Raw genomic sequence first — 19,995 nt, forward strand, 5'->3', positions numbered from 1 at the left:
TTTCATATAAAGCTGTGAACCTTACTATAGATTTCTAGCACAGAGTATAAAATAAACTTTCATTTTTTGTAGAAGCACGCCTAAATTTTATGTTCTAGGTAGTAGATAAATACACGCCATGAATGTTGCAAGACATTAAATATAATTTTCTCTATAATTAAAAGCAGCAGCTAATTATTACATAACATCCAAATGTCTCCAAGCCTCATCCGGACATTTGTCTTAAAGGAAGTTGGGCAATCCTGTCTGAAAACTAAACCACAATTTTTATGTGGAAAAAAATTACATATGATAATTTCTGTTGGAGAGAAATTGAACTTGTTGTGGTCAGTCTTAATGGCTTCCTTTTTCACATTAACATGATAGACCTTTCTGCTGGGATGTTTACTCAACGTCTTCATTCTCTCCGTGAAATTGAGTTTATGTATTATTATACTATTATATCATATGGATATTTGTTTATATACATACTTGAGTACAGAATTGTGCAATTCCTTTTTTAACTTGGAAAATGAGTTGGGTAAAATATACAATCAATTTGTTGGTGCTCTTCATAGTCAACCTCAAAATAGTGGTAGGAACACAGACGTTAACAGCATGGACACTGGATAGGTAACAAGCATTTCTACAAACAAGGGTGGCTTTTGGTTTTATGTGCTAAATGATTACCCCCTCTTACAAAAGAATAATTTAATATACACTAAGGAACACTGAGGCCCTAAGCAACTGTTTGATATTCTTATATTCTTCTTGTAGCAAAATACACAGGTGCACAATGATTTCATATTTTTCCCTTAATATGAAAAAGTAAATCTGGCAAACAATTTGAAATCTTTCATGTTGGTATAATTGTTTCTTTTACTAAACATTAAAACACTGCGTAAACAGTCCCCTACATATCATATGCACATTACATTTGTAGATATAAATGGCATAGCTACATGTAAGAAAAAAGGAAGCATACTGCTGCTTACTGATATCAATGTATGCAGCACGCATACATATTATGTGCAAGTGCAGTGAGCAAAATGTAGAATTAAAATACATTGAACTGGAATGTAAAGTCAAATATTTAACTAGCTGCCACATCACATATTAACATATCAGTTCCAGGCATGTATAGTATTATTTCAAAAAAGATATATATATATATATATATATATATATATATATATATATATATATATATATATATATATATATATTACAAATTTACTTTTAGAAAAAATATACTCAAAAACAATCAATTATGTTACATTACAATGGCTAACCTAATTGCAGAAATTGTTCTATAATACATTCAACCTCTCTGAGAGATCCCACTCTGCACTCTAGAGCAAAAAGCTGTTATAATGTGAAAGTAAAGAAATCTCACAATAGTTGCTCTAAAATAAAAAAAAGCAAATACGGAAGATCATATCTGAAGCAACTAATCACCAGTTCCCTCTAAATGGATGTCATACAATTAGGTAGATAAATATGATGTTTTAAAATGGATTAGGAAAAGGGAGTTAGGACTTCTGGGGTCCAGTTTATTGCACTGTATAGAACAGAGGGGAAAAAAGGCATGTAACAGAACAACCAGTAAGTTACAAATGTTCTGATTTTATTTTTTGTACTCTTTGGGGAAATTTTCAACATTTCTGTGGTGCTTGTGTTTAGCTAAAATTGCCCTATCTCATTTAGAGACAGGACAGGAAGGGCTTCTATTATTTTGAGCATATAATCTAATTTACTATTTAAAAAATTATAAAATATGGTGAAAAAATGAAAAAAGCACCTTTTATTAATTTTATTTGAAAAGTATTTTACTCATCTTCAAAAGCTAAAAACTGCTAAAATAGATTCTACTATTTGTCTTGAGTTTAGAAATACCCAATGTTTTTTTTTCTCCCTTTTTTGCAAGTTATAGGGCAATAATTACAAGTAGTGTTTTGCTATTTTTCCAAATCTAGTAATTCTGCCCCCATGTCCTATTTGGGACATATTTGAAGCCAGCCAATTCAATTTACCCCATCAAACCATATATGTTTGAAAACTAGACATCCCAGGGTAGTTCAGACACTGGTATTTTAACCTTTTCCAGGCACTGATTCCAGCCGCAGTAAAAGTTTGTGATACCAAAGTTTTTTTCACACACACATTGTACTTATGATATGAATTTACCACTCCTGGTATATGTCCCTGTCAGACACCACCCCAATATGTGTACAGTGACGCCCCCATGTCTTGGTTTGTCAGTTTGGAGATTAAAAGGCCACATTTGTAAGTGTGCATTTTTAAAATTGGAATTTTGACATGTTGAAAATTCTGCCCATATATCCTATTAGGGATATCTTTGAAGCCGGAAAAAGCAATCAAGGCTTTTCAGTGACACCATTTAAGCTTAGGAGGTGAACTACCCTTTTAAATTAGGCACCCATTGCCATACAATATATGGCAGACGTTGACATAAACTAAGGTATATATCAGATAAATAATGCATGGAAACCTGTCAGGGTCCATCCAGGCTGCGGAGCTGCATATCTCTGTTTTTCCCTGCCTTGCCTCAGTTCCCATGTCTTGCTGTGGTCCATTTTTGGATTTCCGTATGTTCTGTCCTGTACCTCTGATTCCTAGTTTATTCGTAATTCAGTAAGCAGGGTTTAGCGTTAGGACCCACCGAATATTGGAGTACTTTGGCGTAGTGGTGGGCTAAGCATACTATGGCCAAATGATGTGTAGGAATCTCCAATTGTTATCTCATAGTCCTAGGCTAGTCCTGTGTTCATGTGTGTCTGTATGTTGTGTACTTTTGCCCTCCTTTCCCTGAATCATCTGAGGATTTCGGTTCCTCTCTCCTCTCCCCATGTCCCAGTTAAGTTGTCCTTGCTTAAAGGAGAAGCGTCCGAGGATTCCGGCTCCTCACTCCATCCCCTGTGTTCCTTGCCTTGTTCCCTGTCCTTTGTTGTGCCCTGTATCATGTATGTCCTGTATTCCTATGTTCCTTGCTCAGTCTCCCTGTTCCTTGCTCTGTCCTCCTTGTTTGCTACGTTTCTGTTGATACTCTGCCTAGCTTTCCCTACTCCCAGCCTGCAGCATCCTGCACATGATTCTGGTGCTATGTTTCATGCCTGCTCCAGGGTGCTTGCAGGATATCTCCAAGTTTTGTTTTGGATTTCCACATCCAGCCAAGTTTAGTTGTGCATCTACAGGAACTGCCCAGCTCCAAGGTAGCATTGGATTTTCCCCAAACAGCTTATCTTGGCCCCCAAACAGCTTATCTGTCCATCTTTGTCACCAAACCGCTTAATTGATATCCCCAAAGATCTTGTCAGTGCCTAAATATAAGCCTGTGTCATCCCATGTGTGTGTATACATCCATACTAACACACATCCACATCCGTGCTATGACACACACACACACACATACATACATATATATACACACACACACATACTCATTCACTCATAATCATTCATACTCTCTCCAGCACCCCCTACCTCACCTGCAGCTTTCTCTGTGGCGCTTGCACACTGTGCGAGCAATTTCTCTTTTACTACCAAGGGTAGCAGGAACGCAGCAGGGACACATAACGTGACATAAGTGACCCTGTTGCCTTCCTGCTTCCCCCGGGCAGTAAAAGAGCGGTTTCTCGCACTGGGCCCAGGGCATCTGCCCCGCATTAAAGACAGCCCAGCGGTGAAGGAAACATTAGAGGACAGGTTTGTGCCTTTAGCTGGACAGGCTTCCACTCAGGTATGATTAGATACAAACTTACAGACAACATACTGTCTGTAACGAACTGTTTTAATCTGTTTTATACAATAATAATTAGACTTGGGCACCGTTCTCATGTTCTTTTCGGATGAATATTAGTGTATTTTCTTCGTTTTTCTTCCGGTTTTTTTTTTAGCAGGGGTTAATACGGTAAAAGCTCCATATGAGCGACCCTATTGGTCGCCGGCAGAGGGCTCCTCTGCTATCAACCAATGAAGGGCAGCTTCTCTTCATTGGTTGATTCCAGAGGAGCTCAGAGCCGGAGAACAATAAAGTCGCTCATATGGACCTTTTACTCCTGGAACCTCCCAGGCCAACGACTCTATTGGTTGCCGGAAAGGGCCTCCCCTGGCATCAACCTCTGACACTCATACGGACCTTTAACTCCTGGCGCGATCCTACGGACTCCCATTCCCGTTAACCCCTGCGATGCTGCGTAGAGAAGGTAGGTTAGAGGCAGTGGGAAGGGACCAGGGAAATTAGGTAGGAGATATTAACAAACAGGAACATGAATATTCTTTGTGTTGTGCGTCTTCCTGTACGTTTACTCGCCACCGTATTAGTTTATTTGGTATTTGGTTTCTATTCTCCCGAATACGAATGCAAATGTCTAATAATAATATGTTTTTTCGGTTTTTCCTCCCTTGCAAAAAAATGCTTTATTTTGTATTGTTGGCTTCATTTAATTAAATTGGAGATAATTATTGTGTCAACATTCCTTTCTATGGAAATTGTATGTTAAAAGGCATGCTGAAATATAAATATAATATTAAGTTGCTTGTTCATAAAGAAAGCCTTTTAAAATGTCAAACAGGATGTAGAGGGCAGGGAACATATGCCATCCTATATAATGCATATTTTGGTATGAGGTTAAGAAAAAGCATAAAATTATATGTTTGTTCAGAATATTGTGAAATGGCTTTTTGAAATATAAGCAGTATTGTTAATCAACAAAGGGTTCTTTGTTTTTTTGTTTTGTTTTGTTTTCTCACATTTATTAAGTTGCGGCTTCACTAAAAGAAAGTGATGACAAAGTGATGTACTGTATAACAAACTCAGTTTTACTGTGGGTTTAAGGTCACAGGTATACACCAGTATTTTATTAATAAAAATAAATACAGTATTGAAAGTATGTAAATATGTAATATAATGATAACAAATACAAGGAGCAAAGGGTATAGACTATGAAGCCATTTTTGAGTAGACTGTAAAAGTTATATATATATATATATATATATATATATATATACCTTAAAAGAAAAAAAACAGGAGTTCCATCAAATTTGTAGAGATAGTTTGAACCAGGCAACCTATTAAGACTCCTCAAAAACACAGTCTAAACAAAATGTGCAACTTTGCCAAATGATGACTTTTCTGTTTAGACTTCCTGCAAATAAAATTGTGCAATCACATCATCTCATCATTCTTGAATAGTGTACTAGAAAACAGATACAGTATACAAGCCCGCAATATTAATCAATGCCCCAAAACTATCTAGGAATGCTATTTACACACCTCCAAGGTATCTCCCTTTAAAAGGGACATACCTCTTTCCTCCCATCTTTTAATCAAAAGATTTAACTTAATCTACTTAATTTTGCTGAGGCTGACTAGGGCAGAGCTAGTCCCAACTATAACTGTAAGAGTTAGGAATGGAGTAGAAATTGGATGGGATGGGTGTGGCCCAACACTGTTTCCCTGACCCAGAGACTCAGTGCTTCGCCCAGAGACTTTAAGTCAAACTCGGAGTTCCCAGATGTGTACCTAAATGTATGCTGAAAAGTTTTTAAATATCATTTAAGTGTGCTCCCATTGAAATCAAACAAGGAAACGAGATAACTAAAGAATGTCTCTCCAGATTTGCATAAATATTAATTGATATGAATTAAAATAGGAAAGAAAACCATAATGAAGAATATATTTACCATTTTAATTTTAATCTCACAGACTCATTAGTTACAGCATTAAAGAAAACACAGCGTGCTGTTAAATTAACATTAAAGTAATAGTGCAGATTTTCCTTTTAGGATAAAGCAAGGTAATGATCGTTGACTCTTGACTGACACCATGTGGTTGATTGTTACAATCGCTTCTCAGCTTTTGGCAAAGATCCAGTGATTTCATGTGAGAGAGGGAAAGTTTGGTCCTCCGGCCCTGAGGCTCTGAGTTATGGTCCAGCCAGGGCCCATGTTTAAGCATTTGTGTGTGAGGTTAGCACATCACCTCATGTGTTTTTGAACAAATTGCTAAGAGCACTGATCATTTCTAGACCCTTCAAGCTCTTTTTATTTTTATATAGCCTCGGCCTTTTAGGCTCAGTGTGCAGTGCATATATCAAAATTTTATCACACCTGCACAAATGGCTTAGGCTTCTTATGGAGCAGCTTTCGGGCCCCCCTTCAGTGGGGAAGGCCCAAGAAGATCCGGCCCTCCTGCAGGCCTTCTGGCCAGTGAGAGAAGGAAGGGGCCACATACCCATCTGGGAGTCCCACCCTAGAAGAAACAAAGAAAGGGTCCACCGTGGCCTTCTAGCACAACTGACACAGTTCACTTTTTCTTTTTTTTCACACTATGGAGCATGTGCCCACTCAGATAGACTCCATAGTCTTCATTAGAGGGTGCTGTGTTTCTTGAAGACACAGAGCACAGGGAAATGATGTCGTATCAAGGTGCTCTGTGTCTTAAAGGCACGGGGCACCTTTTAATGCAGTGAAGGGGGCGGCTGCCTAGGTTGGGCCTAGGACAGGATATAAGGTGAATGCATTGCTGAGTGACATACAAATTAAAAGAACATATGTCATTATAGGGTCTGTGTGAAGTCACCATCAGAGAGCTAAGGCAGAGACAGAGGGGCTGAGGCAGAGACAGGGGGGCTGAGGCAGACTGGCAGGGGAGCTGAGGCAGACTGGGAGGGCGGATGGCAGGTAAACCCACTGGCAGGGCAGATGACAGGTAGCCCACTGGAAGGGCTGAAGGCAAGAGGCCAACTGGAAGGGCTGAAGGCAAGAGGCCCACTGGAAGGGCTGAAGGCAAGAGGCCCACTGGAAGGGCTGAAGGCAAGAGGCCCACTGGAAGGGCTGACGGCCCACTGGAAGGGCTGACGGCAGGAGGCCCACTGGAAGGGCTGAAGGCAGGAACAATACAGGGTCAGGTACAGGACTAGAGCAAAGCAGTCCTCCAACGTTAATGCCAAGACCCTGACTGAAGGGCAGGGCAGGTTTTTAAAGGCAGGGCTCAACTCAGGTAATAAGGTTCAGCTGTAATTGGGTTTTGAGCGCTCCAGAGGGAGGAGAGTGGCCACTAGTGGTAGCAGATGGATATACCACATGTATGATTAAGCCATGGTTCAGGCAGCGAAAAGTGGACCCTGACACATCTGTTCCTGAGCAGGTCAAAAAATTAAGGAACTACAACCTCAGATAAACAACACATGACACATTACACCATGTCATGATTTCTTCAACAAAAATAAAGCCAAAATGGAGAAACCATGCATGAAAAACTAAATACACCCTCACTGCTTCCATAGCAATTAAGATGCTAAGTAGCAAACAGGTGTTGTTGATCAAATACCCATGATTAACTTGAACCTCAGCAAGTGTGACCACCTCTACAAAAGCTGTTGTAGCAGTTTGTTGGTCTCTTAACACAATGCCAAGGAGGAAAGACATCAGCAATGATCTTAGAGGAGCAACTGTTGCTGCCCATGCATCTGCCGATCAATCTCCTTATCTGGCACATTCACACTATGGAGGCTGTGCTGACTCAGACAGATCCCCATAGTCTGCATTAGAGGGCACTGCGTGTCTTTAAGACACAGAGCATAGGGATATGACACCATATCTAGGTGCCGAAAGGTCTGGAGCATTCAAGTGTGTGTTAGCACAATGCCAACGAGGAAAGATGTCAGCAATGATCTTAGGGAAGTAATTGTTGCTGCCTGTCAATCTGGGAATAGATATAAGGCATTTTCAAACAATTTAAAGTCCATCACTCTACAGTGAGAAAGATTATTCAAAAGTGGAAAGCATTCAAAACAGTTGCCAATCTTCCCAGGAGTGGACATCCCAGCAAATTCACCCCAAGGTGTTGGCGTGCAATGCTCGGAGAAATTGCGAAAAACTAAGGAGATGTGAGAGACTGATAAAGTTATACAGAAAACGATAGCTTCATGTTATTGCTGCTACAAGCTATTGAATCATAAGGTGTACCTAGTTTTTCACACATTGCTTCTCTATTTTTGCTTTATTTCTGTGGAATAAATCATGACACGGTGTAATATGTCATGTGTTGTTGTTAATGTGAGGTTGTATTTACCTAATTTTTAGACCTGCTATGGAACAGATGATTCTTATTATGTCATGATATGTAAACCCATAACATTCAAAAAGGGTCTACTTTCTTTTTCACACAACTGTAATTGAGCTTGGATGTGCCATTCCAAAACCATGGACATTCATATGGAGTTGCCCCCTTTTTGCAGCTATAACAGCCTCCACTCTTCCAGGAAGGCTTTCCACAAGCTTTTGAAGCATGTGAGGGAATGTGTGCCCACTCATCCAGTAGAGCATTTGTGAGGTCAGGCACGGATGTCAGACGAGAAGGCCTGGCTCACAATGAGCATTCCAATTCACCCCAAAGGTGTTCAATTGGGTTAAGGTCAGGGCACTATAGATGACTCAAGCTCCTCCATACCAGATTCCCCAAAGCCTTTCTTTATGAGCCTTGCTTTGTGTACATGGGAACAGTCATGCAAGACAAGATTCAGTGAGAGGCCTTGCGTTTCACTGGTCTCTCGGGATGCTGCCAGCGATTAATGTTGAGCACTGGCATATGATGTCATTTCCCGCCGCTCAGCACGGAGGATTGACTCCCTACGATGGAACTATGATTTGAGACCTGCAAGAAGAACACTTCAGGAAGGAAATTAATAGGGAGAAAAAAGGGGGAGAGATGGATATAGAATAGATCGTTAAAAAATAAATAAATGCAAATAAAAATATAGGGGAGAGATAGAGACAAGGGAAGAGGGGGAGAAAATGGAGCAATAGATATAGTAAAGAATAGAATACGCCATAGGTGAAGCTTTACCAGATTTATAAATGCACGGTCTTAGACAAACCTGATCCTGTTTGTTTAGCCTATCAGAGGACAAAGAGCGCAAATGCAAAGTCTTGCTTATCTGACTATAAACTAAACACAAGACCTTGTTCTTAAGCAATAACCACTACATGGGTGGTCCCTTTAAAGTGTTAGTTCCACCAGATAAAGTAAATAGGCAAAGTTATATGTAGTCAGCAAATATAGATGAATATAGATAAAATATGAAAATAACTACAGAGATATTGCATAATCTCAGATAAAATAAACATAGGTCCCCATTTTACTACAAGTACTACAACAAAAGTACAGGCAACTCATAAAGGTCTCAAAGCATTGTCTATGGCAATGAAGGACTCTTGGATGAGTTTCCCTTGCAAGGAGTTAAACTGAAACACCACACTGAGCTGATCCTTTGTGGCAATGTTAATGAAGTGCCTTCTTACATAGTCTTTTACTAGTCATGAATGTGTGGCTCAGTGATTAACATTGAGCCCTTCTATTATTTACTACAGGCAGTATGATAAAGTTAGGGTGTTTGTCTAATGTATTGGGGTAAGGTAACAAAGCTAGAACATCTTCCTAGTAGGAAGCATGAGGTAATGCTTGAGAAGTCAGCCCCATGCTGACACAGGGATGTATTGATACAGGAGAAATGCGCCCAAGGTGGATTTGTCACAGTGGAATGGCCACTGTGGGCAGATATGGACTATGAGAGAGAGGGACAGAGAGTGCCGTAATTACAGGGGTTGGAAGGGTCAGAACTACGATTGGGCCCATCTCTCTTGGGGGCACGGACGACTACTTGTTTCTGTATCCTTGTGCCGATTCAAAATTGTTCAGAAACGGTCCTTCTGACCTGGACCAGGTCATAACGTGACCTGACGGTGAAACTGTGGCTGCTCGCACCGGACCAAAAGCTGCAGGAGAGGTAAAGACGTGCAGACGGGCGGGATGAGGTATGTATGTTTGTATGTATGTGAGCATGAATGTGAGTGTATAGGCGTGTGAGCATGTATGAATAAATGGTGTGAAATTAAATGTGTGTTAGAATTAGTCTGTGTGTGTGTAAGTGTATTAGCATGTGTAAATTTGTGTACCTGTGTTTCCATATGTATGCCAGAATGCATGTTGCAGGGGGCAAGGGGCAAAGAAGGCAGAGTCAAGCTGTTTGGATGCAATGATGGGACAGACAAGCTGTTTGGGGGCAACAATGGCACAGACCAGCTGTTTGCGGACAATGATGAAACATATAAGCTGTTTGCGGGCATTGACAAGCTGGGGCAAAGATGGCACAGGCAGGTTTGGGGGTTAGGATGGCACCAATAAGTTTATAGGGAGCAAGTGTATGGAGAAATGCAGCGGGGTATTGACCCTGAGGTGGGGTGGAAGAAGGGCATCAAATGGAGGAGTGGCAGAGAGGTATAAACATTAAAGGAAGAAGGAGGCAGACAGGTATGGAGACAGAGGGGGGAGAGTCAGAGTGGAATGGATACTGGGAGGAGGGAGGCAGAGGGGTATGGATGGGAGTGTGGGCAGTCAGAACAGTATGGACACTGAGGTGGGAAGGGAGATGGATACTGAAGTGAGGAGGGGCAAAAGGGTACAGGTACTGAGGGTGGGAAGGGGCAGAAAAGTATGAGGGGCGAGGGCGGCAGATGGGTTATGGATGCTGGAAGCCGAGGCTGGGATACATGGGGACATGAAAATAGAAAAAGGGGACTGGGAAAGAAAAGTTGAACATGAAGAGGAATTTTGATGCTGATGGTGCCAAGGGAAATAAATCCATAATGGCTCCGAAATTCCTGATGGTGGCACAGACTATAGGTAGGCAGGCCAATGTAGACTTGATTCAGTGCCAGTTGCATCATTGTTTTGGCCTGGATATGTATTGGCTGTCCTTACTTAGCAGTTGTGCCTGGCTTCACTTAGTGTGGCCATGGGTGGAACCCGATTTGTCCCACTTGTTTCCCCACATTAGTTCATTGGAGGGATGCCAGTTCTATTTGATCGCACTCTGGCTCACAAGCACCCTCAAGGATAATACTTATGTTTAGTCCCTAAAAATAGCAGAATTAAGGAGAGTGGTTTAAAACCTTCACATAAGGGTTGCATATAGCATTGCCAGTTTCACCTTGGCCTTTTAAAACCTGGTAGCTCTAAGTTCTACAGCTTCTAGTTTAATCCGACAGATACTGTTCTGCTAAATGTAGAATTCATACACTACATTCAATGTGTGTATGAGGTATGTGGTTTACATACTGAGGAGCAGTATTTATCAGCGTATAGAATTCATAGCTATTCTATATGATGCAGGTCAGTCTGAAATAGCCCTGTCAACTCTTGCAAAAAACATTTTTAAACCCTTAAATCTCCAATTTTTAGGAATTGAATATAAGTATTATTCTGAAAAACACTGTAATCCTCACTCATGAGGTCAGAAAACAGACTGCTATTTAAAAAAAACGTACTTAAATGTTAACTATTGTGACTGGAGCTTAACTGAGGGCATGTTAAGGCTTTTTAGCCCCATGCACAGTAGCTTGAAAGTGATTTGCAAGTTCCTGTGTTAATATGTGAGCCCAATACTATTAATTTGGGTCAGGGGCCACAAGAACTATTAAAGAGACCCTCTTGATCACCAAGCATACCCTTCAATGCTTTATTTGCGTGGTTTATAGTAACCTGCCTGTGCACCCCCTATATGTCCAGTAGATGGCACTCTATACTTGTCAAATCCAGCTTCTCTTTGCAATCCAGAAAAGGTGAGTGCTAACATAACTTAATTATCAAATGAAGTTTTGGGGGTTTCTCCAGTAAGAAACGTCACCCTTTCTGCACATGACTTGCCAGTTGCTTCTTTCTCTTATAGTTAATAAGCCTGACAAAAAAATATAGTTGCATACCACCAACTTGTCTCCTTTACATTTCTACAGGAATTTTGCAAATAAGATGCTGCCTTTTTAAACTTGCATGGAACCAGATGCTCGCTTAAGGCACAAACTTTATTAATGTTAATGTTGCTATCACATGGGTATTTAAATCTAGGAAGTCTAATTTAGGCCATCTATAGAAGTAGCAGAATTGAAAGGTAAATGCTTGTCAAAGATTGTTATCTTGGCGGAGAGTCAGACAAAATAGGGACAACACCTACTCGCCTTCTATTAACCCTATCACTGCCTTAACACAGAGTGGAATAGGTTAATCTTTAGAAGGCTGAAAATGAGCAATAAAATGTTCTGTTCAATCACAGCCTTGTATGTTAAAGCCGAAAAGCTTTATCATTGAGATTTTTTATGTATAGTATTTGCATAGAATTTGCATAAATACAAAGAACCAGTAGTTATGGGGTTAAAACTTAAATCCTAATGTCCAAAGTACAGAGGTTAACTATTATTCCTATACAGCTTTTTCCAGCCGTGTGAGTAAATATTTATCCATCATTCTTTAACATATAGGATTAAAATGGGGAAGAGAAATTATTTATGAATAAGAAGTGCCTTTTTATATCTTGCTGTGTGCTCAGTACTTTGTTGGAGGGGTGGGGACTCCTCTGGACTTAAGGAGATGATGGACAGACAACATGTGATCACACAATGGAGACACACGCCTGGCCTCAGCCAGTCCTGCACACTAACTGGCCTTGTCTAAAAGCAATCTTCAGTGCTTAAGGAGGTGGAAAAACAACCTTGCAAAAGTAAACAAACACCTGAGAACAGATCTTAAGATCCCTGGCATTCTGCCTGCTAGACTAGACACACACAAGACTGATAGCCTGAGGTTGGAATGTATAGAAATCCCAACTAATTCACCTTATGTAAAGAGAGAAAGTAGGAAGCATTTAATTCATTCTGTCATTAAGGGTTTGGTGTGTCTGCTAGTGTTGGGAGAAGTAATGTTAATATACTTAGAAGATTTACCTTGTTTTATATTCCTAGGTGCTAAATAAATATTAATGCAATTAGCAGAAAAGCATGACCCCAAGTCTTTGCAGAAGTAATAGAAAATAGAAAAGCTTGATTTTTTAAAAAAACATATCATTGTAGATGTTAGGAGAATTAACCCGTTGAGTGCTGCCTTGTACAACTGAATGTGATGGTGACGTAATGAGTTTTTTGTTGGTTTTTTTAAAAGTTTTTTTTAAGGCTTTTGTAAAATTTCATACTATTACACCGTACGTAGACAAACTTTAACTCTTTGCGGATCTGTTTAGCAGTAACCATCCGTTGGCTGTAGTTAGTCATGATAGCAGGTGCCATTCAACTGGTTCAGTTGTAGAGGCACCTTGTATAAGTAACACAACACCTGCGAAATACACAATTATTTTTTTGTTATCTACTACGCAAACAGGTTCTAAGAATATTTTCCAAAAAATCCCCCAAAAAACATATGGATAAACATCAAATAAAAAGTGCTGATAGTAATGCCACAATCGTGTAAAGAAAAGACCGAAAAAGTTCTAAGGGATATAAAAAGAAACATCAGAGTCTATCATTAAAACATTTCTATTAGTATGTAGAAAGACCATATGAATGAGCTATAATTTCACTGCCATTATCCTTTTTAGTTTTTTTCCCCTTGGTTACGGCATGCTTGATCCGTGTACATTGCTGTACCACCCACTGCAGCCCTTCGACTGTAGCCGAGGTGTTTCTATACAAACTTCAGCGTCCAGTTGTCATATTAATTATTACACTGAGTAATGACTGAAATAGTCAAAATAAGGGGGGATTCAAGAGAGCCCATTCTTGCTGCTCAAAGATTTTGCAAAGGAAGGCCTGCAACAAAGCATTAATTGGTCTGCAGAAATACTCTGACAAGGCATGGAAGATAGGTTTCAGAAAGCCAAGCAATTGTGAAGGGGGGGGAAAGGATCTTTGAATAGACCCCACGCTTCTTTTCTAAACTCTCTTGCTGAGCAAAAAATGGACTGCATCTTGAATACAGGCCTGGTCTTGAATGCAATACCCAGCAGAGAAAAAAAAATGCTGCATTTATTGTAAGTCCCCCCCCCCCCCTGTCTATTCATGTGTTGTAAGCAGAGAATCAGCTGGATTTGTTTACCATGAAAGACCTTTACTTTATTTTCTCCTGGTATAAAAAAAAGTGTCCCTCAGCACAAACCGCCTGTACTGTAGCAAAGTGAGGAGCAACAAATGTGCCAAAGTTTCTAATGTATTGATTCTTTGAAGACCTCTATAGTTGGACAACTTCATTCCCCATTCCGAAGAAAATGTATTTAATGTAAATGGCTCTGTAGGAAAAAGGGGGGGGGGGGGAGCAGCTTATCTTTCTATAAGAAACTTCAAAAGAAATCCAAAGTGTGGCTGGCAAGTGTGTTTCTAAGCTAATAAAATGGTAGCCGGTTGAGATTTAGAAAAGGGCAAAAAGGTAGAAAAGTAAAAAAAGAAAAGATTAATCGCTTGGGTAAAAGTGGGCCTACTTAGTTGGAGTGGTAGAAACGAAGTCATTTTAGTTCAGGCCTGTATGAATTACCACCGTGCTTGCTGTGAATTGTTCCTATACCGGTTATGAGACTACTTTGAACATTAAGGGAAACGATGAACAGAGACGTGTTTAGGGAGAATACATAATTATTTAACTGGCATTTAAATGTGCGGTGGTCTTGTCTCTTACTGTGGTGTATTAGAAGGGTGGGGGATTTATACATTACAGTTAGAGGAAGAGAGACGTACAAAAATAATTGCCGTGACTGCTCCTTTAACTCAATGATACGTGATGCGCAGTATTGTTGGAGTGCGTTAGATTGTAAGCTTGGGAGCAGGGCCCTCTTTACCTAATGTATCGCTTTGACCTAATCTGTCAATTCTAGTTTTGTCATATATATATATATATATATATATATATTGTAATTGTAAATTGTTGCTGCTACATAAATAAAAAAATCATAAAAATAATAATTAGAAGAATCATAAAAATGTACTTGGCTTTCATTATTCTATGGGCCAAATCTATTCTGTTTATGTACATCCATTATGTGAGTGCAAATTCAATAGGGCCCCTTACTATATCATAGAGAGAGAGAGTTAAAGGGCTATTTTACTAGGGGACTCTAAAGATGCTTAGAGTGCATATTAATAAAAACAAATAATAATTAAGGCTCAATGTTTTACTTATTGACCGGGACGAAAGTTCTGGACTGCAATTCATTTCTATGTTCCATAAAGAAAAGAGATTAGATAGATAGATGGATGGCGTGTGTAACTGTTTGTGTTTGCAATTTCAGTTCACATGAAAGACTTAATAATCCTTTGACTTGCGTGGATGGTATGCCTGGGGCTGTGTAGATAGTAAAATCTATTTGTCTTTATGTATTCAGTGGGCAGATGCAAATGCAAACCAGTAGCTGAACCCAAATAATATTGTCCAAAAACACAATTTCAGTGAAGGATAAAACCACATAATAATGCATACTTAATGCACCGAGACTGCAGACAGATACGATGATTGAACCATGATCCTTATTCATAACAGTATCAGTTGTTTTACTCCAGAACTCTTACTCTCCTTTGTAGAGGCCCCAACTGTAACATTGGTTTCCACTTTCAGAAGAACTTTATAGAGTAGTTTTATCTTTTATTAGTGTACAAAGTTCACTTTCATTCAAAAGGTTTGTTGCGAGTTCCTAACGGAAGAAGGAGGGAACCAGTAAAATAGTTTTTCTTCACTCTTGTAATTCTGAAATCGCAAACCACCGTGTATGATGGGAGTTGTAATTTAATACCATATGGAGGTCTGCTGCTTGTTCGACGTTAGTACACGGTGCCACTGAGTATAATCACTGCAAATAAATTGATTCTTCCTCCCCTCTACAAAGCACATATGGCGTTCTCTAAAAAGACAATAATGCAAAGTATTCTATTTTTTTTAGTATTTTTTTAGATGTTTTGGTAATATTAAAAATGTTAGATGACTTGTCAGGCAGTCTGAGGGCCATATAAAAGGGGATGGTAACTTTTAGCAAGAAGGCTTACTGCCCTGTTACAACCATCCAGTAGAATTAAAAAAAACCAACTCACTCCTTTGGCACTGACAGTGTTAAAAATGGTATTTTGTGCACATAATTATTTGCAGGGGATAGGATATCACTGCCCTTTCCACATAATACACAGTGTTCTTCTCTGCCAAACTAAAATCTGGCTGTAAGTGAGAGCCTGCAGTGACGTCACAAATCAAGCTGACACCTCATGGCCAAGCGTAGTGTGATCTCCTGATAACTCAACTCATATCTTGATGTCCTGCTCAGACTGGCGGCAGTGCTAAAGCCCGACAACTAGATTAGGAATCAGTACCTTTGACTAATGGGCCAACATTTCTTTTTAGTTACCCTCCATAAATAACGCTTTGTACTGTTCGGACTGTGTGTGTGTGTGTGTGATGTATGGTACATACTTATTTCTTTTTTACAGTCAACTCACTTCTCAGGGCAGGGGCCATGGAGTATAAACATAATTATCATTTACATTGAAATTTAAGGAAATGTATTTAAACTTGCTTTTGTGCTCTACATATATGTTTTCAGTATATACACACACACACACGAGTGTATATGGTAAGTTTTATATATATATATATATATAATTATATATTAGACTAGTGCGACTTTGTAAGTTCATACGAATGTCTGAACAAAGCACAAGCACTCTGTAAAGCAGTCCTAGTTACTAGTCCTGAAGAACAGCAGCCGCATTCTACGCTGTGCAATCAGTAGGGGAATCTGAGCTTTCCAGCAGCAATTAGGAAATGCTGCTTCATGTCGAGGAACTGCTGTATACTTGGCATCATTATATCCCAACTGCTGGGAAGCTAACATCATAATGCTATACCAAGCAATACAGTAGTACAACTAACAATTTGACATGGGACTGCAAGAAAAGCACATTTTTTAAATGCACAAATAAGTGGGTTTATAGGGTTTAAATTGTTTATTGATTTATATAGTTATTATTTTATATAGCGCCATCATATTCTGCAGCAATGCGTAATAGGATATAACAAGTAGTACATAACATTACAATTTGCCTTACAGAAACAAGAGCTACAATCTATAGCTCCGTCATATTACACACAGTCATACAACACGTAAACAGGACATAACAAATATTGGATCCCATAACACTATAACAATAATGATTTCTTACAGCAACTGCTTTTGCTTTATAATAAAAATGGGAAATTGGTCATTATTGGGAGATGCAGTTTTGATGAATATACTGAGAAGTTGAGACAGTTTCTGCCTCTTGCCACATGTGAGCTATTTGTGGTGCTTGCTAGCAAAGTAAAGTTCCACCCATTCATTGTCAGGTGTGCTTGCCTTGCATCCTTATGTCTTGTGCTCCGTCTTAAGGACTTCAATACATTAGTTTGTTGGAATCTCCTTTTCTCCACCAGGGATGTATGTCACTGCTCTTTAAATTAACTGTTTGTAATATTAGTCAAACAAACTTGATGTTATCAGACACACAGCCTATTATTTTAATACAATCAATAAAAAGTGAAATGAAATGAACAGGCAAAATCATATCAAAAAGAACAACGAATGTAACTAGTGCTGCTGGCAGAAGCAGTGTTTGTAGTGCCTTTCCCAGTTTAGGGGATTAATACCTTACATACACTGTTACAGTGTTAATATACCATGTAATTCCTATGTGCCATGCCATCTATGTACATTACACAAACAGAAAGGACACGTGCAGTATACAGGTGCAGTATACGGGTGGAAGACATGCTTCTACGTACGTAGGGGTTACACTAGATGATGCATTATAATTTGAGTCATTTTCATATGATTTCAGGTCATTTGCATATAGGGCAGCATACTGTGATCAGCATAAGACTGTGATGGGGGGACACGGGACTGTGGCTGTAGATTCGGCGAGGATGCGCTGTGCTCCTGAGCTGCGGCAGAGGTTGTGATGCTGATGTGGGTGTCTGTGGAGATTGTGATGCAGGTTGCCGTGGATGCCCGTGGCACATGTGAGCAGGTCCGGCCCCTGTCTGTGCAGTTTGCTCTGTCTGCAGTTGTTTATTCAGCGCTCGCAGCGGCACGCGCCAGGCGCACGCACTGGAACAACAAACCAAAGAGAATGGAGCCCGGGGAGCGGGGCGGGGCCATGCGGAGCGCGTGGGGCTTGTGCCCATTGAAAAGGCAGCGGCGGCCGTGCGACCCCAGCACTCAGTGCAGCGAGCCAGGGAACGTGCGGGACCGAACGCGGGGCTCGCCTCTCACACTGCATCCCCCGCACTGCCAGAGCAGCAACACGCGAACGACACGAGTCTCGCACAGCACTCCCACAGCTCCGTCACTCCTCACGCAGCCAGCCAAATGGACAGCACTGCCAAGGTGGAGAGTGGCTCCAGCCAGCACTTCCTGCAGCCTGCATGCTTCTTTGCACAGAGCATGCAGCTCAGCCCGTCCGAGGGGCATCAAGCAGCTGGCAAATCTTTGTCAAAGCAGGTGAAGAGACAGCGCTCGTCCTCCCCGGAACTCATGAGGTGCAAGAGGAGGCTAAACTTTAACGGCTTCGGGTACAGCCTGCCCCAGCAGCAGCCAGCCGCCGTGGCCCGGAGGAACGAGAGGGAGAGGAACAGAGTGAAGCTGGTGAACCTGGGCTTCGCCACCCTCCGGGAGCATGTCCCCAATGGGGCAGCCAACAAGAAGATGAGCAAGGTGGAGACCCTGCGCTCAGCTGTAGAGTACATCCGAGCGCTGCAACAACTTCTGGACGAGCATGATGCTGTCAGTGCCGCTTTCCAGTCCGGAGTCCTGTCACCCACCATCTCCCCCAACTACACCCACGACATGAACTCTATGGCAGGCTCCCCTGTCTCGTCCTATTCTTCAGATGAAGGATCCTATGACCCACTGAGTCCGGAAGAACAAGAACTGCTAGACTTCACCAACTGGTTCTGAGCTGAAAGAAGCAGGTGAGTTGCCTTTTACAATGATACGATCTGTGACTTGTAAGATACATTGTAATCTTTCCTGGTTTCTAAAATTCGTTTAAGGTCTTGATTGTTCTGCTACATCTTCTGATGTATTTATATCAACTATTGCGCAACATCTACAGTATATTAATAGTCTTTTTTTTATATTCTAGAACTGCTGCAGATTCGTCTTTCTGCTCGGAAGAACACAGGAGTCTTTCCGAGAACACTGAAGCACTACATTTGCACTCCAGTTTGGATCCACAGGATAAATAGACATTCCAGATTGTGGCGTTGCGAAGAACACAATGAGTTCAGCTGTTGGAAGAGATGCTGTCTGCCACAAAAGATCCTGACCACAGCACAGGGCTACCCAAACATAATAACTCAATGCCCTTTACTGACTGAAGATGCAGGTCGGGGATCACGAATTGAGGAGTTTCCATTCAAACTATGCTATTATTCAAAGAACCCCCTCTACGTTTTCATGTACTACTTTCATCTTCGAATGCTTCCAATCGTTTTATGATTTTTTTTTTAATTATAAAAAATCTATTTCTATCTATCCCTGTCATTTTGATGGGATATATTAAGCTATTTTTGTACATAAGAGAGATTTATAGAAGTTTTGTACAAATCGTATAAAAAAGTTTGTATATCTGGATACATTATTATGTAATGCTTATTATTACCTCTTCGTATGTAGACCTTCTAGTCTATACTACCTTGCCACTGCCATTTTGTATGTGGATTTGTAAAGGACACTCCTTTTTTTAAAGGTGGGGTTGGAATTCCTACTGAAGTACTTTAGCACCAACGTGTCTTACTTTATAGAAAGTTTTGTTAATGTAATAATTGTGTTATTAAACAATGTTCACAGTGAACAAAGTTTATGCAGCTATTGTCCAAACACAAAATAGTGGTTTGTTGTTTCTACACTGCCTTTCGAAACCATATGCCACTGCCTTTTTCTTACTGTTTTATGACAAAAAATCTTACAGAGGTCCTGCATAACTATGTTTTTTTACATATTAGTTTCATAATAAACGTTTTATATAAAAAAAATCCTGAATATTAATGTTTTTATTTTTTAATTTATTTTATTCTTCTTTAGTACATATTGACATGCCAGGTTATGGACCAGTGAGTAGAATGGTGGGATGTTCCTAGTTGATGTGTCTATTTTA

General features: G+C 40.2%; 1 protein-coding gene across 1 annotated transcript; it reads left to right on the forward strand.

The window, feature by feature from the left end:
• The first annotated feature begins 18,206 nt into the window (after nucleotides 1-18,206).
• On the forward strand, nucleotides 18,207-18,794 carry LOC149299731 (achaete-scute homolog 1-like). The gene has a single exon (XM_089486025.1). It carries the CDS (start codon nucleotides 18,207-18,209, stop codon nucleotides 18,792-18,794), a length of 588 nt encoding a protein of 195 aa, XP_089342151.1.
• Nucleotides 18,795-19,995: the final 1,201 nt, after the last annotated feature.

The sequence above is a fragment of the Sceloporus occidentalis genome, unplaced genomic scaffold (genome assembly GCF_023333645.1).
Source record: "Sceloporus occidentalis isolate IW3139 unplaced genomic scaffold, rSceOcc1.0.p SCAF_28, whole genome shotgun sequence".
Taxonomy (NCBI): Eukaryota; Metazoa; Chordata; class Lepidosauria; order Squamata; family Phrynosomatidae; genus Sceloporus; species Sceloporus occidentalis.